Below are 24,546 nucleotides of genomic sequence, written 5' to 3'. Positions count from 1 at the left end.
TTTGTTTATTTTTACGTAATTTGGGTTTCCAGCTCATAAAACCCACGAAAACAGGAATTCAAAAAATTAGAATACTGTGAAGAAATCACCATTTACTTCTCAGTTTTTGCAGGAAAAAAGGAAAGAAATTCGGATCACATCAAATCAATCAAAATATGGTACTTTCAAAACAATATGTCAATCTTCAATACTTGGTTGGGAATCCCTTTGCCTTAATCACTGCCTCGATGCCAAGTGGCATTGAAGCAATCAGCCTGTGGCATTGCCTGGGAGTTATGGAAGCCCAGATTTCCTTGATGCTTGCTGTCAGCTCTTCTTTGTTGTTGGGTCTGGTGCCCCTCATTGTCCTCTTGAGAATACCCCATAGATTCTCAAAGGGGTTTAGGTCCGGTGAGTTGGCTGGCCAGTCAAGCACTGTGATGGCATGGGCATCAAACCAGGTTTTGGTGCTTCTGGCGGTATGGGCAGGGGCCAGGTCCTGCTGGAAGATGAAATTTGCATCTCCATACAGATCCTCAGCAGAAGGAATCATGAAGTCCTCTAAAACATTCTGGTAGACTGTTGCGGTGACCTTGGATTTAAGAAAGCAGAGTTTACCAACACCTGCACCGGACATTGCACCCCAAATCATGACGGACTGTGGATATTTCACACTGGACCTCAGGCAGCTTGGGTTCTGTTTCTCACCTGTCTTCCTCCAAACCCTTGGACCTTGATTCCCAAATGAAAGGAACACTTTACTTTCATCGGAAAAGAGGACCTTGGACCATTGGCCAACAGTCCAGTCCTTCTTCTCCTTGGCCCAGTGGAGACGCTTCCTACGTTGGCTCAGGTTCACAAGTGGCTTGACCTGAGGAACCCGACAGTTGTAGCCCATCTCCCGGATGCGTCTGAATGTGGTGGTTTTTGAAGCTGTGACTCCCGCCTCATTCCACTCTTTCTGGATCTCTGCCAGATTCTTGAATCTTCCCTGTTTGATAATCCACTGAAGCCCACGTTCATCTCTTTTGCTGGTGCTTCTTCTCCTGCCACATTTTGCCCTTCCTCTAGACTTTCCATTGATATGCTTGGACACAGCACTCTGTGAACAACCAGCCTCCTTAGCTATGAACTTTTGTGGCTTACCCATCCTATGGAGGGTATCAATGATGGTCTTCTGGCCAGTTGTCATGTCTGCAGTCTTCCCCATATTGAACCCAACTGAGACAATTGAACCAAACTGAAGCAATTTAATGACACCTGGGGAAGCCTGTGCAGGTGATTTGACTTTAGTAGATGATTAGTGTGTGACACTCAGTTTAAAACATTCATGCCCTGCAAAATTTGGGCTGATTTCTTTATAGTATTCTAATTTTTTGAATTCCTGTTTTCGTGGGTTTAATGAGCTGGAAGCTCAAAATGTGTAAAAATAAACAAATAAATACTTGAAATCGTTTAAATTGTGGGCCCTGAATCTATAATCTATGAAAGTTTAACTTTTTGAATGGAATTATGGAAATTAAACAATTTTCCATGACATTCTAATTTTTTGGAAAGGGTCTGTACTTAGCATATGGTGCATACTTTCATTTTTCACCCTCTGGAGAAGATGTCATGTCATGTGATCAGCTGGACCTACCCGAGGAGACGAAGGGCACAATGAGGCAGGCGAGGCCGCCCATTAAATTGGTGGCGGCCATCAGGGAGCGTCGACCGATTCTGTCAACCAGAAGGTAGAAAATGAGGCCCGTGGGAAGCTCCACCAGGGCAGAGATGAAGGAGTCCAAGAAATGGTTGTCACCCGTTATCCCCAGGCGCAACACCAGACCGTAGTACACAATGCTGCTTGTAAACCTGGGGGGGAACACGGAGGCAAAGTAGGGCCTTCTTTCCATTCGGGAAACGGACTCTGGTGCGTGAGGTCACCAATCAAGAGGCTCACCAGGCGTAGGTTAGAATGAGCGTGTTTCTCCTGATGTAAGGCGTCCTCACCAAGTCCAGGACCGATACAGGATGCACTTCTTTCTTCATCTCCAAGGGAACCACCTGGGGCGTGACCATGAGCATCATCGCTCCGACAGTCACGTGCCAAAGTCCAGCATACCTCTTGGAAGTTTGGCGGCAGACTTCTCCCGTTGCGCTTGGCGACATCGGACATGATCCTTGTGGCCTCTGATGTCCTCTTTTGAGCCAAGAGCCAGCGTGGAGATTCTGGAACAATCCTTCACAAACAGGACCAACACCCGTACCTCGTTTATTGTGCTTCACTGGTTCCAGACCCAAATTTCCATGAATAAATCAGCTGTGCCATCTTTACCATCTCTAGACATGAAATAACACCCCTATAGTCACCTTTACACCGCTATGACCCAATATAGTAGACATAATAAGAGAAAATAAGACATATTCGACATAGAAAACCTTTTAATAACAACCCATAACACCCCAGAACCAATGAACCGCTATAAATGAGGGACGACTGTATATAAATCTTAACCAGTCAAGAAGTAGGGATGTAAATCTCTTTGTGATAAGTGATTCCATTTGACAGGTTACGCTACGATGTGATTCACAAATGGCTAACGTGAAAAGTGGTTGGATTTGTCGGACTGGAAGGCCGGCCTTTGTCGGTGGTGGAGGACACCCGGTTTGTAGACTGCTCTCTCACGTGGGGCCCCGCTGCCTGATGCCTGGGGGCCCTGCTGGCCCATCAAATGGTGTGCTCTCGCATCCAAAGTCTCCTTAAAGAAGGCCTCTCATCCTCTGGAACTTTCACCAGTCGTATACAAGGGTGTGAAAAAGTGTTGGCCCCCTTCCTGATTTCTTATTTTTGTGCACGTTTGTCACACGTTAATGTTTGAGATCATCAGAGAAGGGAGTACCCATCTTTAGTCAAAATGTAATGACGTCATATAAATTTAATCGCTAAAAATATTAGCTGGAAACTAACTGTCAAAATGTGATTGATGGCGTGTAATAATGTAGGGGCTACTTTTTTTTATTGGTCATATCCGCTGGGATCATTTTGAAACTCGCGCTGTTTTTCCTAGCAACCAGTTCTCACAGAGAGAGGAGGCAGGCTGACCTGGAGGTCGGCAATGAACATGTGTAGGGGTGCCGTATGTTTTCCATGCAATAAATTGTGAATATGTTGAAACAGATGGTTGTGAAATTATAACTCCCAAGTGTGAATCGTGTAGGGTCCACATTTATTTCTCATGGCGATAAATTGTGAATAAGTTTAAACAGATGCGGAATATGTATCCTGTCCCATATGGGGGAGAGAGAGAGAGAGAGATGATTTTCTGCAAATAGCATTTCCATGAAATAAATTGTGAATAAGTTTAAACATGTGCGCCATTTAAACATTGCCATTGTTATAAGTTTTTTTTCTCCTTCCCCTCCTACTTATCCTTGATTGCTCACAATGGAGGCCACTCAGCACTACCGCCATGTCACAAAATTGATGTCAAAGTGTTGTAGTATATTTATTTATTGTTTTTAAAGCTTTTATTGTTATTGTCTGTATGGGTTTTGTGCAGCAATTTGGTTAATCCAGTTTGACGCATCTTGACAAACTAATCGCATCACATGTAATGAAGGAAGACACTATGCTTCTTTTACTGTGTGTGTGTGACTTGAGGAAAAGAAAAATTCAAAAAGTTATTTGTCCACTGTTATCTCATTCAACTCTCTTAAAGTTTTAGAGATCATTTTTCTGGGGGCGGGGGGGACTGACCTGGTGGTCTGCAATGGACATATGTAGGGGGGCTATATGTTTTCCATGCAATAAATTGTGAATATGTTGAAACACATGGTTGTGAAATTATAACTCCCAAGTGTGAATCGTGTAGGGTCTACATTTATTTCTCATGGCGATAAATTGTGAATATGTTTAAACAGATGCGGAATATGAATCTGTCAAGGTGAATATTCCCGCCGGTTTCTCACATACAATAGATGTTGTGGGCTGGAGGAATGTATAAAAAGCACGAGCCAAAGCTAGGTTGGCATAACGGACACAGGCTGACATCAGCGATCATGAAGACAAAGTTTGAAGAGGACTACAAGACACTGGACAAAAATGTGTAGTTGTGTGTGAGTATTATTTATATTATGTAATTTATTTATTTTATGTAATTTATTTATACTATGTAATGTATTTATTTTATGTAATTTATCTATGTCGTTTAGTTTGAAAACCAAATTTGTTTTTTCTACTTACAGGAGAGCTGCATCTTCACCAATTGAAGGTACTTATCAAATCATCTAGCTAAAAGTAATGGGATGTAACTCCATGTCTGTCTCACTCTGTGTGTGCGTGCGTGTGTCCCAAAAGGGGTGCATCGGCTGGGGGCTGTGTGTGTGTGTGTGCGTGTGTGTGCGCATGTGTGTGTGTGCTTGTGGTGTATGTCCCCGCATGGGGGAGAGAGAGAAAGAGGCGTGGGGGGTGGGGTTGGAGTGTACGTATGTGTGTGTGTGTGGTCGTGGAGGGCTTCCTGCTGCCCGCGGGCCCCACGTTGGTGACCCCTGCTCTAGACCCCCGCATGAGAGAAGGCTGAGAGGAGGGAGGGAGGCGGGGGTTGAGTTGATGTGTGTGCATGCTGGTGTGTGTGTGCTTGTGCTCTCGGTCCCCAGCATGGGGGAGAGGGGGGGGCATAATATAATATATAAGGGAAAATAAAATCAATTGAGTATACTTCATTTCACAAAATGTGTGTAGGATTTGATGAAATCAGATTTATGTTAAGAATTATCTCTGTATGTATTGTGTAAATACTGATGAATAACAAGGTTTGCTCCGTTATAGAAAGTGTACCAGTCGGCCCCTCAACGTTGGACGCGACGGTCGGAGAAAACACAGTGTTGAATTCGTGGAAAACCCAGCGTTGGACGTGAGACAAGAAACGGGAGGGGAGGAGACATCTGCTGCCGGAGTCTACAACCAGGAAAGATATTATTTTCCAGATACTGAAAGTGAATATGTTGACATGCAAGCGCTAAATCAGAGGGATATAAACTCAGACAGTGATGAAATTGAAACAGTGGATTTCAACACCTCTGTGCTAATTGTCGAGTAAGTGTTCAGAAGATACATGTTTGATATAGCATGTTTAAATCGACGCATGATTGAGACTATATATAATCAACTCAGTCAGAACATTAGACGAAGACAATCCGTCAATTCACATCCAGCTAACCCTCGGCTTGCTACTCATGAACAAAGAACTCTGTGACAAAGAGTCCATCGCAGGTTGCAATTTCAAGACTAATTTTTGATCAGCTAAGAAAATAAAGAAAAATGGCTGAACCATATCACATCAATTCGCTTGAAATTAGGGAACATCTTCTCCAGTTGATCTCAGAGATAAACGGTGAAAGAGGCGGGGATAATCACCCTTCTCATCCAAATAGTCCACTTCAGCCTCAACAAGATTCTACAGAAACAGGTGCAGAGGTTTTTCTTCCAACACATGACGAGCTACTTTCCTTACTCGAAATGTATAGATATCTCTCGCCTGTATCGCATCACAACACTGACTCAGGACCTTGGAGTCCTTCAGACAGTCAGTGTTGTGATGCACTCGACAATCAAATAGACGACCCATGGAGTCCGTCAGACAGTCAATGTTGTGATGCGCTCAACATGCTGGAAAGAGCTCATCAGGTGGGGGATGGGGGTGGAGGTGAACAGACAGAGAGCGTCAGCAACCAGAGTAATGAGGTTCAATCTACCTCTACGGGGATAAACAACACAAATAGTGCAGCTGTTAATGTTCCAGCAGCTAGCACTAGTGATGACATGCGTGTCACAATCCGTGAAAGATTTAATAATGTTGAGATTCGCTCTTTCCTTCACTTTCCTCCACCATCTACAATTCCCAATTTTCATGAATTTTTTTTGAATGTCACAAATGGTTTTCGCGACAGGATTTCAAGCATGATTGAAAGAGCTGATGTCCAACCAAATGATGTTATCCAAGTTAATCTGCGTGCTGATCGTTTGCAAGACGACGTCTCAATGAGTGTGCGTTATGGGGGGGGGACAGTCTCACAATTACAGGAACTTTTAGACAGATTAGTCCAGAGTAATATGACTGTTTTCAGTGATGGGTCGCTACAGCTAATTGTCAATTTTGTCAAGGCTCCACGAGGGGGCGGAAAGAGACGAATTGAATCATGTCTTGCGAGCGAAAATGTAAAAACAAAAAAGCACGACATTTATTTGTTCTTCCCAATCCTGATCAAACATGTTTTGCTGTAAATCTAGCATTACTGGCAAATCCTAAATTGACGATGATGGAAGCCATAAGTGCAGGCTGTGACATCCACACCAGAGCAGGTCTGACTGCTGATACAATGGTCGCATTCGACATGTAGTGGCTCAGTCGCTTGATGGTGAGCGCCGTGTCTGGAAGGGACATTTATGTTCTTTAAAATTTCTTCTCCATTTTCGACAGAAAAAACATAAACAGACAACTTTCATTTCCCATTTTGGCAAAGGTTTTGATCATCATATCATCTTAAATGCTTATGTGACTCAAGGTTTGTCACTATCTTTGATAGCCCAAGGGAGTAAAATAATCCTGATCCATGATAAAGACTTTCAACTTAAATTTACTGACTCGTTCTCATTTTTTTCCTATCCCACTTAGAGAATTTCCGAAAGCCTTGGGCTGTAAAACTCAGCTGAAGAAAGGTTACTTCCCGCACATACTTACCGATCTTTCAAAAAATGGCTACAGAGGAAGCTATCCACCGGCCGAGATGTATTCACCTGACGAAATGAGTCCAAAACAAAGAGAGGATTTCCTTAACTGGTATCAAACTGTCAAAGATCAAGAGTTTGACTATGATGCAGAGTTAGTATCTTACTGTGAAAACGATGTTGAAATCTTAGCTGAGGGTGCAACCAATTTCCGTAATGAATTCATAAAAACAACCGACTGTGATCCTTTTGACAGTGTGACCATTGCTTCAGCAGCTTTGAATGTCTTTCAAACTAAATTCTTAAAACCCAATACAATCGCAATTTTTTGGGCCGCACAGTGGTCTAGTGGTTAGCATGTTGGCCGCTACAGGAACAGCCTGGAGATCGGGAAGACCTGGGTTCGATTCTCCCTTGGGCATTTCTGTGTGGAGTTTGCATGTTCTCCCCGTGTGCGCGTGGGTTTTCTCCGGGCACTCCGGCTTCCTCCCACATTCCAAAAACATGCATGTTAGGTTAATTGGCGACTCTAAATTGTCCATAGGTATGAATGTGAGTGTGAATGATTGTTTGTCTATATGTGCCCTGCAATTGGCTGGCGACCAGTCCAGGGTGTACCCCGCCTGTTGCCCGAAGTCAGCTGGGATAGGATCCAGCAGGATCCGTGACCCTAATGAGGATGAATCGGTATAGAAAATGGATGGATGGATTTATTTCTTTTTCAGATTTGATTGGTTTTGTACGCATGTAACAAACATGTTTATCTTCACCGCTTTCAACCACAGAGTGATTAGCTGATGTTTGCGCTAACACATTGTTCCGAGATGACATTGTTGTTTTAGGTTGTTTACAAATTGTGCACAGTTTGACAGTACAAGTATGCTCTTTAGGATCTCTGATAGATATGTAGTACACCGATTTACATCTCGGACATTTTTTAGTGGTCTGACATTTGCTAGCCATCTTTTTGATGTTCGGATGCCATTTTTTCTCGCGATGACGTTCGTAGCATTGTCTATTTGAACAGAATCGGTTGCAATCAGCACAGTAGTTTTCTTGAATTGGAGACTGTTTACAATCTGTACAACAGATGCTGCAGCTTTTTTCACAGAAATGCTTATATTGACAGTGATAACCTGTGTGACAATGTTTACAGAAAAATTTGACACCTAGAAACCCCTTAATATTTTTTATACCGTAAAAATGATTATTGTGTAAAAGAAGATAGTGTGTTATGTCTCATTCAGGTGTTCCTGTTTGAAATGTAACCAGGTTGTTGTTTTTTTCTCTGTCAGACGTTTGGTAAAAGATAACAATTTTACACGCTAACAGCTCTTCAAATTTGACAACATCATCGAATGCGACCATTGTATCAGCAGTCAGACCTGCTCTGGTGTGGATGTCACAGCCTGCACTTATGGCTTCCATCATCGTCAATTTAGGATTTGCCAGTAATGCTAGATTTACAGCAAAACATGTTTGATCAGGATTGGGAAGTACAAATAAATGTCGTGCTTTTTTGTTTTTACATTTTCGCTCGCAAGACATGATTCAATTCGTCTCTTTCCGCCCCCTCGTGGAGCCTTGACAAAATTGACAATTAGCTGTAGCGACCCATCACTGAAAACAGTCATATTACTCTGGACTAATCTGTCTAAAAGTTCCTGTAATTGTGAGACTGTCCCCCCCCCATAACGCACACTCATTGAGACGTCGTCTTGCAAACGATCAGCACGCAGATTAACTTGGATAACATCATTTGGTTGGACATCAGCTCTTTCAATCATGCTTGAAATCCTGTCGCGAAAACCATTTGTGACATTCAAAAAAAATTCATGAAAATTGGGAATTGTAGATGGTGGAGGAAAGTGAAGGAAAGAGCGAATCTCAACATTATTAAATCTTTCACGGATTGTGACATGCATGTCATCACTAGTGCTAGCTGCTGGAACATTAACAGCTACACTATTTGTGTTGTTTATCCCCGTAGAGGTAGATTGAACCTCATTACTCTGGTTGCTGACGCTCTCTGTCTGTTCACCTCCACCTCCATCCCCCACCTGATGAGCTCTTTCCAGCATGTTGAGCGCATCACAACATTGACTGTCTGACGGACTCCATGGGTCGTCTATTTGATTGTCGAGTGCATCACAACACTGACTGTCTGAAGGACTCCAAGGTCCTGAGTCAGTGTTGTGATGCGATACAGGCGAGAGATATCTATACATTTCGAGTAAGGAAAGTAGCTCGTCATGTGTTGGAAGAAAAACTTCTGCACCTGTTTCTGTAGAATCTTGTTGAGGCTGAAGTGGACTATTTGGATGAGAAGGGTGATTATCCCCGCCTCTTTCACCGTTCATCTCTGAGATCAACTGGAGAAGATGTTCCCTAATTTCAAGCGAATTGATGTGATATGGTTCAGCCATTTTTCTTTATTTTCTTAGCTGATCAAAAATTAGTCTTCAAATTGCAACCTGCGATGGACTCTTTGTCACAGAGTTCTTTGTTCATGAGTAGCAAGCCGAGGGTTAGCTGGATGTGAATTGACGGATTGTCTTCGTCTAATGTTCTGACTGAGTTGATTATATATAGTCTCAATCATGCGTCGATTTAAACATGCTATATCAAACATGTATCTTCTGAACACTTACTCGACAATTAGCACAGAGGTGTTGAAATCCACTGTTTCAATTTCATCACTGTCTGAGTTTATATCCCTCTGATTTAGCGCTTGCATGTCAACATATTCACTTTCAGTATCTGGAAAATAATATCTTTCCTGGTTGTAGACTCCGGCAGCAGACGTCTCCTCCCCTCCCGTTTCTTGTCTCACGTCCAACGCTGGGTTTTCCACGAATTCAACACTGTGTTTTCTCCGACCGTCGCGTCCAACGTTGAGGGGCCGACTGGTACACTTTCTATAACGGAGCAAACCTTGTTATTCATCAGTATTTACACAATACATACAGAGATAATTCTTAACATAAATCTGATTTCATCAAATCCTACACACATTTTGTGAAATGAAGTATACTCAATTGATTTTATTTTCCCTTATATATTATATTATGCCCCCCCCTCTCCCCCATGCTGGGGACCGAGAGCACAAGCACACACACACCAGCATGCACACACATCAACTCAACCCCCGCCTCCCTCCCTCCTCTCAGCCTTCTCTCATGCGAGGGTCTAGAGCAGGGGTCACCAACGTGGGGCCCGCGGGCAGCAGGAAGCCCTCCACGACCACACACACACACATACGTACACTCCAACCCCACCCCCCACGCCTCTCTCTCTCTCTCCCCCATGCGGGGACATACACCACAAGCACACACACACATGCGCACACACACGCACACACACACACACAGCCCCCAGCCGATGCACCCCTTTTGGGACACACGCACGCACACACAGAGTGAGACAGACATGGAATTACATCCCATTACTTTTAGCTAGATGATTTGATAAGTACCTTCAATTGGTGAAGATGCAGCTCTCCTGTAAGTAGAAAAAACAAATTTGGTTTTCAAACTAAACAACATAGATAAATTACATAAAATAAATACATTACATAGTATAAATAAATTACATAAAATAAATTAATTACATAATATAAATAATACTCACACACAACTACACATTTTTGTCCAGTGTCTTGTAGTCCTCTTCAAACTTTGTCTTCATGATCGCTGATGTCAGCCTGTGTCCGTTATGCCAACCTAGCTTTGGCTCGTGCTTTTTATACATTCCTCCAGCCCACAACATCTATTGTATGTGAGAAACCGGCGGGAATATTCACCTTGACAGATTCATATTCCGCATCTGTTTAAACATATTCACAATTTATCGCCATGAGAAATAAATTTGGACCCTACACGATTCACACTTGGGAGTTATAATTTCACAACCATATGTTTCAACATATTCACAATTTATTGCATGGAAAACATATAGCCCCCCTACATATGTCCATTGCAGACCACCAGGTCAGTCCCCCCCGCCCCCAGAAAAATGATCTCTAAAACTTTAAGAGAGTTGAATGAGATAACAGTGGACAAATAACTTTTTGAATTTTTCTTTTCCTCAAGTCACACACACACAGTAAAAGAAGCATAGTGTCTTCCTTCATTACATGTGATGCGATTAGTTTGTCAAGATGCGTCAAACTGGATTAACCAAATTGCTGCACAAAACCCATACAGACAATAACAATAAAAGCTTTAAAAACAATAAATAAATATACTACAACACTTTGACATCAATTTTGTGACATGGCGGTGGTGCTGAGTGGCCTCCATTGTGAGCAATCAAGGATAAGTAGGAGGGGAAGGAGAAAAAAAACTTATAACAATGGCAATGTTTAAATGGCGCACATGTTTAAACTTATTCACAATTTATTTCATGGAAATGCTATTTGCAGAAAATCATCTCTCTCTCTCTCTCTCCCCCATATGGGACAGGATACATATTCCGCATCTGTTTAAACTTATTCACAATTTATCGCCATGAGAAATAAATGTGGACCCTACACGATTCACACTTGGGAGTTATAATTTCACAACCATCTGTTTCAACATATTCACAATTTATTGCATGGAAAACATACGGCACCCCTACACATGTTCATTGCCGACCTCCAGGTCAGCCTGCCTCCTCTCTCTGTGAGAACTGGCTGCTAGGAAAAACAGCGCGAGTTTCAAAATGATCCCAGCGGATATGACCAATAAAAAAAAGTAGCCCCTACATTATTACACGCCATCAATCACATTTTGACAGTTAGTTTCCAGCTAATATTTTTAGCGATTAAATTTATATGACGTCATTACATTTTGACTAAAGATGGGTACTCCCTTCTCTATCATCAAACTAATGTAAATATTAGTCAATGACAACACAACTCAACACTTGATGCACTTTTTAAATGAAACATTTTATGATTAAATCCAAAGCTACATGTCCCTGTGTGAAAAAGTGATGGCCCCCTAAAGCTAATAAGTGGTTGGGCCCCCTTTAGCAGCAACAAGTGCAATCAAGCGTTTGCCATAACTTGCAATGAGTCTCTTCCAGCGCTGGGGAGGAATTTTGCACAATTGTTGTCATTCAGCCACATTGGAGGCTTTTCCTTTTGAAGGTCATGCCACAGCATCTCAACAGGATTCAGGTCAGGACTTGGACTAGACCACTCCAAAGTCTTCATCCATTCAGAGGTGGACTTGCTGGTGTGTTTTGGATCATTGTCCTGCTGCAGAACCCAAGTTGCTTTCAGCTTGAGGTCACCAACATTCTCCTTCAGCACAATTCATCCTTCCATTTATCACAGCAGGTCTTCCAGGTCCTGAAGACCATCACACTACCATATTTTACTCTTGCTATGATGTAATGGGACACACACCTTCAAAAAGTTCAACTTTTGAGTATGGTCTTGGAACTCTGCCATGCAGGCCGTTTTTGCCCAGTTTCTTATGGTGGAGTCATGAACACTGACCTTAACTGAGGCAAGTGAGGCCTGCACTTCTTTGGATGTTGTCATGGGGTCTTTTGTGACCTCTTGGATGAGTTGTGGCTGCTCTCTTGGGGTCATTTTGTTTGGCCGGGCCACTCCTGGGAAGGTTCACCACTGTTCCATGTTTTGGTCATTTGTGGATAATGGCTCTCACTGTGGTTGGCTGGAGTCCCAAAGCTTTAGAAATGGCTCTATAAGATCTCAATTCATCTCACTTAAGTTATGTTTTAACTGGGGGGGTGGGCAATCACTTTTTCACACAGGGACATGTAGCTTTGGATTTAATCATAAAAAGTTTCATGTAAAAAGTGCATAAAGTGTTGAGTTGTGTTGTCATTGACTAATATTTACATTTGTTTGATCATCTGAAACATTGAAGTGGGACAAACGTGCACAAAAATAAGAAATCAGGAAGGGGGCCAACACTTTTCAGCAGCAGTGTACTGTAGTTCATGCTAGTATAATCTTCTCTCTGCAAGCAGAGTCCAAGCTGGCACTGGTGGGTATTGGCTCTGTATTCATTGAGCGCTTTTAATTAGATGCTGTTCCTGAAACCGTACTTCTACATTACACAGTACTTCTACTCGCATGAGTAAATCTCACATATGGAGGATGCGCAACACTCGTTTGGCCGGAAGCCCAGGCTGTCACGTCATTTAGGAGACAGCCTATCTTGCGATACCCGGTGCATGTTTCTACAATCCATTCATCAAAAGATTCATGGCTAATTCTTATTGATCCAGGAGCCTGCTACCGATGCCACTGTATCATCGGTTCACTAACGAGGTGCGTGGCAATTACCAGTAGTACGAGATGAACAGGAAGCAAGGGGCACTCATGACGAGTTGCAGGATCCTCCAGGAGGTCACGAGGTATGCCAGACCAGGCAGGATCACCATACCGATGGAGTAGAACGTCTGACACACCATGGACACCAGTTTCCTGTTGTTCGAGCCGAAGAACTCAAACACTGCACGAGACCACAAACAATAGTCAAGCAGACGTTGTTCTGGCAGTATTTACGCCACATCAACTTACGTAGCACGTAGGACGCCGACCACGCTCCCTTTCCAAAAAAGCCTTGCAGAGAGCGAAACACGAGCAGCAGCGGGTACCACGGCGACAGCATGACGCCAACACCGGCCATGCTGAGGCCGAGCATGAAGGCGATAAAACACGGTTTCCTGCCAAACCTGTAAGGTAGGATTACAGCTGCTGAATTAATTTGTGGGGAAAGATGGGGGGGGACGCACACCTGTCCGCCATGTAGCCAGTGATGAACGCGCCAAAGAAAAGGCCACACGCCAGGGTGACTTGGTTGAGGTCGGCCAGCCAGGAGCTCTCACACACCAACGAGAACTGAGGTGGGGGGAGAAGACTGGATGAGAAACCCCGCTGGCAGAAGTGGAGAACAACATCATCTTGGGCCAAGTGCGACCTCCCACTCATCCTTAAAGGCGCTCTTTCCGTTCATTCGGCTCCTAAGCCGAGGGGGCCAAAGTGCCGCCCCTGGCTGGTCCTCTATTGGCTCTAAAAATAGCATTTAAAAAGAACACTAGAAAAGCACAATGGAAACATTTGCAGTCATTTTCCAAGAATAAAGTCCAAATATTCAGAGGAAAAGGTCGTCAACATTTGACAAGAATATTAACGTCATTTTAGGAGCATAATGTTGGAATGTTCTAAAGTTGCAATATTATGAAAAACAACAAATAAAGTAAGATGTGGTCATGTGACAAGAATAAACTCAAACTATGAGGAAAACATCCCACTTCACACCGGTGAACATCCAGGGAGCGGACATAGAGTTGGTAGACAGCTACAAATTCCTGGGTGTTCACCTTACCAACAAACTGGACTGGTCCGTCAACACCCACGCCCTCTACAAGAAGGGCCAGAGTCGCCTCCACCTGCTGAGGAGACTGAGGTCCTTTGGTGTGTGCAGGACTCTCTTACGGACCTTCTATGACTCTGTGGTGGCCTCAGCCATCTTCTATGCTGTGGGCTGCTGGAGAGGGGGCAGCACGGACAGGGACAGGAGCAGGATAAATAGACTGATCAGGAGAGCGAGCTCTGTCCTGGACGGTCCTTTGGACTCCGTGGAGGAAGTGGGGGAGAGAAGGATGTTGGCTAAGCTGACATCCATCATGGACAACACCTCTCACCCGCTACATGACACTGTTGTTTCCCTGGGCAGCTCCTTCAGCAGCAGACTGTTACACCCACGGTGTAAGAAGGAGAGGTTCCGCAGGTCCTTCATACCGACCGCTATCAGGCTCTACAACACCTGAACCATTTTGTATTTCACTATGTCTATGCATTGCATGCATTGTCTATGACTATGTATTCTTGACTTGTGTACATACTTCTGTATCTTGCTTGCTGCTGTAACAGATGAATTTCCCTGCTGTGGGATTAATAAAGTACTACTACTACTACTATGATGGGAATAAAGTCTAACCCCCACCCCCTACGAAGAACGTGGAAATAGTTAGAAACTCAGGAAAAATAGTTTTTATGAGCATAACCTCCTAAGATGTATTTTTATGAGAATATCCTCCTAAGATGTATTTTTATGAGAATAACCTCAATAACATGTATTTTTATGAGAATATCCTCAATAAGATGTATTTTTATGACTATATCCTCCTAAGATGTATTTTTATGAGAATAACCTCAATAAGATGTATTTTTATGAGAATATCCTCAATAAGATGTATTTTTATGACAATAACCTCCTAAAATGTATTTTTATGAGAATATCCTCAATAAGATGTATTTTTATGACAATAACCTCCTAAAATGTATTTTCATGAGAATATCCTCAATAAGATGTATTTTTATGAGAATAACCTCAGTAAGATGTATTTTTATGACAATAACCTCCTAAAATGTATTTTTATGAGAATAACCTCAATAACATGCATTTTATGAGAATATCCTCAATAAGATGTATTTTTATGAGAATAACCTCAATAACATGTATTTTATGAGAATATCCTCAATACAATGTATTTTTATGAGAACAACCTCAATAACATGTATTTTTATGAGAATATCCTCCTAAGATGTATTTTTATGACAATAACCTCAATAACATATATTTTTATGAGAATATCCTCAATAAGATGTATTTTTATGAGCATAACCTCCTAAGGTGTATTTTTATGAGAATAACCTCAATAAGATGTATTTTTATGACAATAACCTCATAAGATGTATTTTTATGAGAATATCCTCAATAAGATGTAGTTTTATGACAATAACCTCCTAAGATGTATTTTTATGAGAATATCCTCAATAAGATGTATTTTTATGACAATAACCTCATAAGATGTATTTTTATGAGAATATCCTCAATAAGATGTATTTTTATGAGAATAACCTCATAAGGTGTATTTTTATGAGAATATCCTCCTAAGATGTTTTTTTATGAGAATAACCTCCTAAGATGTATTTTTATGAGAATAACCTCAATAAGATGTATTTTTATGACAATAACCTCCTAAAATGTATTTTCATGAGAATATCCTCAATAAGATGTATTTTTATGAAAATAACCTCAGTAAGATGTATTTTTATGACAATAACCTCCTAAAATGTATTTTTATGAGAACAACCTCAATAACATGTATTTTTATGAGAATATCCTCCTAAGATGTATTTTTATGACAATAACCTCAATAACATATATTTTTATGAGAATATCCTCAATAAGATGTATTTTTATGAGCATAACCTCCTAAGGTGTATTTTTATGAGAATAACCTCAATAAGATGTATTTTTATGACAATAACCTCATAAGATGTATTTTTATGAGAATATCCTCAATAAGATGTAGTTTTATGACAATAACCTCCTAAGATGTATTTTTATGAGAATATCCTCAATAAGATGTATTTTTATGAGCATAACCTCCTAAGGTGTATTTTTATGAGAATAACCTCAATAAGATGTATTTTTATGACAATAACCTCATAAGATGTATTTTTATGAGAATATCCTCAATAAGATGTATTTTTATGACAATGACCTCCTAAGATGTATTTTTATGAGAATATCCTCAATAAGATGTATTTTTATGACAATAACCTCATAAGATGTATTTTTATAAGAATATCCTCAATAAGATGTATTTTTATGACAATAACCTCATAAGGTGTATTTGTATGACAATATCCTCCTAAGATGTTTTTTTATGAGAATAACTTCCTAAGATGTATTTTTATGAGAATAACCTCAATAAGATGTATTTTTATGACAATAACCTCCTAAAATGTATTTTCATGAGAATATCCTCAATAAGATGTATTTTTATGAGAATAACCTCAGTAAAATGTATTTTTATGACAATAACCTCCTAAGATGTATTTTTATGAGAATAACCTCAATAACATGCATTTTATGAGAATATCCTCAATAAGATGTATTTTTAGGAGAATAACCTCAAGAACATGTATTTTTATGAAAATATCCTCCTAAGATGTATTTTTATGAGAATAACCTCAATAACATGTATTTTTATGAGAATACCCTCAATAAGATGTATTTTTATGAGCATAACCTCCTAAAATGTATTTTTATGAGAATATCCTCCTAAGATGTATTTTATGAGAATAACCTCAATAACATGTATTTTTATGAGAATATCCTCAAAAAGATGTATTTTTATGACAATAACCTCATAAGATGTATTTTATGAGAATAACCTCAATAAGATGTATTTTTATGAGAATATCCTCAAAAAGATGTATTTTTATGACAATAACCTCCTAAGATGTATTTTTATGAGCATAACCTCCTAAGATGTATTTTTATGAGAATAACCTCAATAACATGTATTTTTATGAGAATATCCTCAAAAAGATGTATTTTTATGACAATAACCTCATAAGATGTATTTTATGAGAATAACCTCAATAAGATGTATTTTTATGAGAATATCCTCAAAAAGATGTATTTTTATGACAATAACCTCATAAGATGTATTTTATGAGAATAACCTCAATAAGATGTATTTTTATGAGAATATCCTCAATAAGATGTATTTTTATGACAATAACCTCCTAAGATGTATTTTTATGAGCATAACCTCCTAAGATGTATTTTTATGAGAATAACCTCATAAGATGTATTTTTATGAGAATATCCTCAATAAGATGTATTTTTATGACAATATCCTCCTAAGATGTTTTTTTATGAGAATAACCTCCTAAGATGTATGTTTATGAGAATAACCTCAATAAGATGTATTTTTATGAGAATATCCTCAATAAGATGTATTTTTATGACAATAACCTCCTAAAATGTATTTTCATGAGAATATCCTCAATAAGATGTATTTTTATGAGAATAACCTCAGTAAAATGTATTTTTATGACAATAACATCCTAAGATGTATTTTTATGAGAATAACCTCAATAACATGCATTTTATGAGAATATCCTCAATAAGATGTATTTTTATGAGAATAACCTCAATAACATGTATTTTTATGAAAATATCCTCCTAAGATGTATTTTTATGAGAATAACCTCAATAACATGTATTTTTATGAGAATACCCCCAATAAGATGTATTTTTATGAGCATAACCTCCTAAAATGTATTTTTATGAGAATATCCTCCTAAGATGTATTTTATGAGAATAACCTCAATAACATGTATTTTTATGAGAATATCCTCAAAAAGATGTATTTTTATGACAATAACCTCATAAGATGTATTTTATGAGAATAACCTCAATAAGATGTATTTTTATGAGAATATCCTCAAAAAGATGTATTTTTATGACAATAACCTCCTAAGATGTATTTTTATGAGCATAACCTCCTAAGATGTATTTTTATGAGAATAACCTCAATAACATGTATTTTTATGAGAATATCCTCAAAAAGATGTATTTTTATGACAATAACCTCATAAGATGTATTTTATGAGAATAACCTCAATAAGATGTATTTTTATGAGAATATCCTCAATAAGATGTATTTTTATGACAATAACCTCCTAAGATGTATTTTTATGAGCATAACCTCCTAAGATGTATTTTTATGAGAATAACCTCATAAGATGTATTTTTATGAGAATATCCTCAATAAGATGTATTTTTATGACAATATCCTCCTAAGATGTTTTTTTATGAGAATAACCTCCTAAGATGTATGTTTATGAGAATAACCTCAATAAGATGTATTTTTATGAGAATATCCTCAATAAGATGTATTTTTATGACAATAACCTCCTAAAATGTATTTTCATGAGAATATCCTCAATAAGATGTATTTTTATGAGAATAACCTCAGTAAAATGTATTTTTATGACAATAACCTCCTAAGATGTATTTTTATGAGAATAACCTCAATAACATGCATTTTATGAGAATATCCTCAATAAGATGTATTTTTATGAGAATAACCTCAATAACATGTATTTTTATGAAAATATCCTCCTAAGATGTATTTTTATGAGAATAACCTCAATAACATGTATTTTTATGAGAATACCCCCAATAAGATGTATTTTTATGAGCATAACCTCCTAAGATGTATTTTTATGAGAATATCCTCCTAAGATGTATTTTATGAGAATAACCTCAATAACATGTATTTTTATGAGAATATCCTCAAAAAGATGTATTTTTATGACAATAACCTCATAAGATGTATTTTATGAGAATAACCTCAATAAGATGTATTTTTATGAGAATATCCTCAATAAGATGTATTTTTATGACAATAACCTCCTAAGATGTATTTTTATGAGCATAACCTCCTAAGATGTATTTTTATGAGAATAACCTCATAAGATGTATTTTTATGACAATAACCTCATAAGATGTATTTTATGAGAATAACCTCAATAAGATGTATTTTTATGAGAATATCCTCATAAGATGTGTTTTTATGAGAATATCCTCAATAAGATGTATTTTTATGACAATAACCTCCTAAGATGTATTTTTATGAGCATAACCCTCCTAAGATGTATTTTTATGAGAATAACCTCATAAGATGTATTTTTATGACAATATCCTCCTAAGATGTATTTTTATGAGAATAACCTCAATAAAATGTATTTTTATGAGAATATCCTCCTAAGATGTATTTTTATGAGAATATCCTCAATAAAATGTATTTTTATGACAATAACTTCATAAGATGTATTTTTATGAAAATAACCTCCTAAGATGTATTTTTATGAAAATATCCTCCTAAGATGTATTTTTATGACAATAACCTCCTAAGATGTATTTTTATGAGAATATCCTCAATAAGATGTATTTTTATAACAATAACCTCATAAGGTGTATTTTTATGAGAATATCTTCCTAAAATGTTTTTTTATGAGAATAACCTCCTAAGATGTAGTTTTATGAGAATAACCTCCTAAAATGTATTTTTATGAGAATAACCTCAATAAGATGTATTTTTATAACAATAACCTCATAAGGTGTATTTTTATGAGAATATCTTCCTAAAATGTTTTTTTATGAGAATAACCTCCTAAGATGTAGTTTTATGAGAATAACCTCAATAAGATGTATTTTAATGAGAATATCCTCAATAAGATGTATTTTTATGACAATAACCTCCTAAAATGTATTTTCATGAGAATATCCTCAATAAAATGTATTTTTATGAGAATAACCTCAGTAAGATGTATTTTTATGACAATAACCTCCTAAGATGTATTTTTATGAGAATAACCTCAATAACATGCATTTTATGAGAATATCCTCAATAAGATGTATTTTTATGAGAATAACCTCAATAACATGTATTTTTATGAGAATAACCCAAATAAGATGTATTTTTATGAGCATAACCTCATAAGGTGTATTTTTTGAGAATATCCTCAATACGATGTATTTTTATGACAATAACCTCATAAGGTGCATTTTATGAGAATATCCTCAATAAGATGTATTTTTATGACAATAACCTCATAAGATGTATTTTTATGACAATATCCTCAATAAGATGTATTTGTATGACAATATCCTCCTAAGATGTATTTTTATGAGAATAACCTTCTCAGATGTATTTTTATGACAATTACCTCCTAAGATGTATTTTTATGACAATAACCTCATAAGATGTATTTGTATGACAATATCCTCCTAAGATGTATTTTTATGAGAATATCCTCAATAAGATGTATTTTTATGACAATAACCTCATAAGGTGTATTTTATGAGAATATCTTCAATAAGATGTATTTTTATGACAATAACTTCCTCAGACGACCAGGAAAATAAGCTCAATTTAGCAGCATAGAGTTGACATTTTTAAGAAAAACATACTTTTTGTTTTTTTAAGTCGTAATATGAGAAACAACCACAACAAAGAATGAAGTTAGAATGATTGGGTTAGGGTTGGGAGGGTTGGTAGGGTTAGGGTTAGGGTTAGGGTTCAAGTCAATATCAAATAGGAACAATGTCGTAATACAACAACAAAGATGACAAAAAACCAGCTGTGATTTTAAGAGAATAAAGTCAAAATATTTCGAGGAAAAGTAATGTTGTTGAGTTGAGTTGAAATGAGTTGAAATATTCAAAAAGAAAAATAAACTGAAGATAAGAAAGTTGTCATTTTTGGTGGATTAGGTTGGGGAAAGTTCTCAAATGAAGGGAATGGAGTCATGAAGTGATGGGAATGAAGTGGAAAAGCCAGCATTTTACCACAACATTCAAAGAAATATTAAGAGAAAACATTGCAATTTTTCAAGAATCACCTTGTGATGTGATAAATCATTTTAGTACATAAAGTTGAAATCTTCCAGGAAAAATAGCTGATTTTATAAACGTGGTAATAATATGAGAAACCAAGCTGTGATTTTTGGCAGATGAGCTTGGACTCACATGATGGGAATAATACGCTCTTATTTGGAACCCTGCGGCCCAGCCTGGGAAAGCCTTTGGACTGACACGCGTGTCCTAACGAGTCAGCCGAGGGACAAAAGGAAGCGTGGTCTTACCTCAGAGACAAAAGTGCTGTGGCTTTCATTGAACATCCAGCGCTCGCAGGGTACCACCGGGGTGCGGTTGGACGGCAGCCAGTCCGCTTGGCCACATCCGTTCAGACTGTGGCTCCAGTTCAAGTCAAACCTCTCACAGCGGCTGAAGGACGGGCCTGAGCGGGGCACGGTGACTTCCCTCGCCTCGACCGCCGTCCAGCCGCATTCCTCCTGGAGGCGTTGGCCCTGCCGGCCTGCGCACCAGTGTTCCGCCGTCTTCCCTAAGAAAACGGTGCCCACCAGGACAAAGGCGAAGGGGGTCAATGGCAGGGAGCACAGCACCAGCAATCTCTTCTGGAAAGGCCCAAAGTCTCCAGCGTGCGCCATGAGGTCGTTGATGTCTGCCATGGTGTCTGAAAGTGTCTGAGGAGTGAGACGTTTGTCTGGAAGGAGCAAACTGTGCAGCTCAAAGTCCTTGTTTCGTCATCGTCAGCTTTGAGTTTAGTGGCCTTTGCTTCCTGGAAGGGAGCCGCCTCGGAATCCACGTAGCTTTTGTTGCATGGCGTGCGAGCTGCTGATTTACTGTCTCTTCTCGAACAGACGTCGATCATTAACTCTTCACATGACACAGCATCTCGCATGGCATCCTGCTCTACTCCCTTTTTTTTCAACAGCAGCCATCCGAAGGTCATGTCTTTCATATTTTACGTTCAGGTGGCATGGCTGGTGAGTTCCTATAATGTGTGCACCCCCACACAGAACAACTAGAAAAGCAATGGCCATCGTGTGATTGACAGCATCAGAATTAGTCCTACTTTTATTTGAACTACATATTTAGGTTCCTCCACCATGAAAACATAGCATTAGCGATTGGATTCATAATGATAGCAACATTAGGTGAGCAGTTCTTGACAAAAATGGCATTTTCCGTCATGACGCTTTTCTTCTGGATGTAGTGGCTCCCTCGCTTTTCAAGACACAACAAATCCACATTCTAGTGTCTTGGCGGTGCAGTATCGTATGTGATGGATGAAAATTCCAAAGGCCCCCTATTTTTTTCATATTCTGGGTTATTGTACCCTAATCTTTTCCATTATCTGGATCAGTCTTTCATATTTTCATATTTTGTACAACCTCGCCGGTGGTGTGTGTCCGCAAGAAAGACGGCACTCTTTGCCTTTGTTGTGACTATAGAGAGCTTAACCGGAAATCCGTTCCAGACCGCCACCCGATACCAAGAATCCAAGACATGTTGGATGCGCTGGGCGGGGTTTTCAGTGCTAGACCAGGGCAAGGCGTACCACCAGGGTTTCTTGGATGAAGAAAGCCGCCCCTTGACTGCCTTCATCACACCCTGGGGGCTCTATCAGTGGGTCCGTATCCCCTTCGGCCTGAGCTCCGCACTCGCTGAGTTCCAGCGCAGCATGGAACACTGCTTAGCAGGCCTCAGAGACACCATCTGCCTCCCGTGTCTGGACGACAACCTGGTGCACAGTGGTAACTTTGAAGAGCACTTAGAGCACATCCGCCTTGTCCTCCAGCGCTACAAAGAACATGGTGTCAAGCTGACCCCAAAGAAATGTGAGTTGTTCAAGCGCAGTGTCAAGTTTCTAGGCAAGCTGGTAACGAGCAACGGTTACACGATGGATCCAGCAGAGTTGGCGCCAGTGCTGGCCCTAAAGGAGAAGACCCCTGCAACCGTCGGCGAGGTACGTCAGATGCTTGGCTTCCTCTCTTATTATAGGCCTTTCATCCCCAACTTCTCTCATATAGCCCACCCCCTCTATAGCCTGCTGAGTCCGCCACTTTCTGATAACACTGTTGCAGTCCCAGCTAACAAGTTCAAAAATGGGGTGAATAAAAGGCCACTTACCATCATGCACACCCATTCTGTGGACTAGCTCCCACCAAGAGATACTGAATCAGCTCATAGATGCGCTTACCAGACCACCTGTCCTTGGTTATCTCGACTTCACTGAGCCCTTTGTGTTACATTGTGACGCATCACAAGTTGGATTGGGCGCTGTTTTGTACCAGCGACAGCAGGGCAGGATGAGGGTGATAGCTTATGGCTCCCGCACCCTAAGTCCGGCAGAGAAAAAATACCACCTGCACTCAGGCAAGTTAGAGTTTTTGGCCGTGAAGTGGGCTATTTGTGAACGTTTTCGGGATTATCTGTACCATGCCCCACCGTTTGTGGTGTACACCGACAATAACCCGCTAACATATGTGCTCACCACCGCCAAGCTAAACGCCACAGGTCACAGATGGGTTGCGGAGCTGGCCAACTTCAACTTCACCATCCGTTATCGTCCGGGCAAGACCAACATGGATGCTGATGGGCTCTCACGGATGCCACTGGACATTGACCGCTACATGGAGAGCTGTACAGCTGAAGTCGGACAGGAGGCCATCAGTGCATCAATGGAGTCTGTAGCAGTAGAGCAGAGAGACCCTTGCCAAGGCGTCGGGATTATCTCGGTCAGTGCCTTAATGTTGATCAAAGATGCTGACACCAACCAGACTTTTACACCACAACAGATCCGCAGAGCACAGGAAGCAGATGAAGTCTTATCGAGAGTGCTCTGGTACAAGGCACAAAGTAGAAGACCAAATAGGACTGAGGTGAAAGCAGAGCATCCCGCTGTAGCTGCACTGCTTAAGCAATAGATGAAGCTTCACATCGATTCAGATGGTGTCCTGCGCCGCCACACCACCTGCCGAGAGCAGCTAGTCGCCCCCAAAGCCTACCGTCCCCTGATTTTCAAAGAGCTCCATCAAGACATGGGCCACTTAGGAGTCGAAAGGACGCTAGACCTGATTCGAGACAGGTGGCCACAAATGGCGAAAGAAGTTGAACACTTTGTTGCAGAAGTATGTGAGTGCATCAAGAAGAAGAAACCAAGTAAGCAGACCTGTGCACCTCTGACCCCGATCCAGTTCACTTAGCCATTCCAGCTCGTGTCCATAGACTTCCTTCTTTTGGAAAAGTGTAAGCATGGCTACGAGTACATACTAGTAGTGATGGACCACTTCACGAGGTTTGCCCAAGCTTACGCAACGAAGAACAAAGCAGCTAAAACGATCGCTGACAAGCTCTTCGCACTCAAGTTCGGGTTCCCGACCAGATTACATCACGATATGGGTAAAGAATTTGAAAACAAGTTTATTACAAGATTGAAAGACCTCTCAGGTATCCAAGGCTCTCACACGACACCCTACCACCCACAAGGCAATGGACAGGTGGAGAGATTCAACTGTACCCTGTTGTCAATGCTACAGACCCTGGAGGACAAAGAGAAGGATGATTGGAAAGAGTCACTGGCGAAAGTTGTTCATCCGTACAACTGTACGAAGAGTGAGGCAACAGGTTACGCCCCATATTACCTCATCT

The 24,546-nt window shown here is 40.0% G+C and overlaps 1 protein-coding gene across 1 annotated transcript in view; it reads right to left on the bottom strand.

Moving 5' to 3' along the window:
• The window catches only part of slc22a3 (solute carrier family 22 member 3), a 28,321-nt gene extending 6,761 nt beyond the window's left edge, over positions 1 to 21,560 (bottom strand). The window contains exons 1-7 of the mRNA XM_054795783.1: positions 21,174 to 21,560; positions 13,450 to 13,553; positions 13,233 to 13,387; positions 12,996 to 13,164; positions 2,084 to 2,201; positions 1,922 to 2,025; positions 1,619 to 1,833 (exon numbers count right to left, since the gene is read on the bottom strand). Coding sequence (XP_054651758.1) covers positions 1,619 to 1,833; positions 1,922 to 2,025; positions 2,084 to 2,201; positions 12,996 to 13,164; positions 13,233 to 13,387; positions 13,450 to 13,553; positions 21,174 to 21,560 — 1,252 coding nt within the window. The remainder of the gene's footprint in view (positions 1 to 1,618; positions 1,834 to 1,921; positions 2,026 to 2,083; positions 2,202 to 12,995; positions 13,165 to 13,232; positions 13,388 to 13,449; positions 13,554 to 21,173) is intronic.
• Positions 21,561 to 24,546: the final 2,986 nt, after the last annotated feature.

Source organism: Dunckerocampus dactyliophorus, chromosome 13 (genome assembly GCF_027744805.1).
Source record: "Dunckerocampus dactyliophorus isolate RoL2022-P2 chromosome 13, RoL_Ddac_1.1, whole genome shotgun sequence".
NCBI classification, from domain to species: Eukaryota; Metazoa; Chordata; class Actinopteri; order Syngnathiformes; family Syngnathidae; genus Dunckerocampus; species Dunckerocampus dactyliophorus.
The sequence above is the reverse complement of the archived record's forward strand: the minus strand, read 5'-3'. Positions and strand labels throughout refer to the sequence as shown.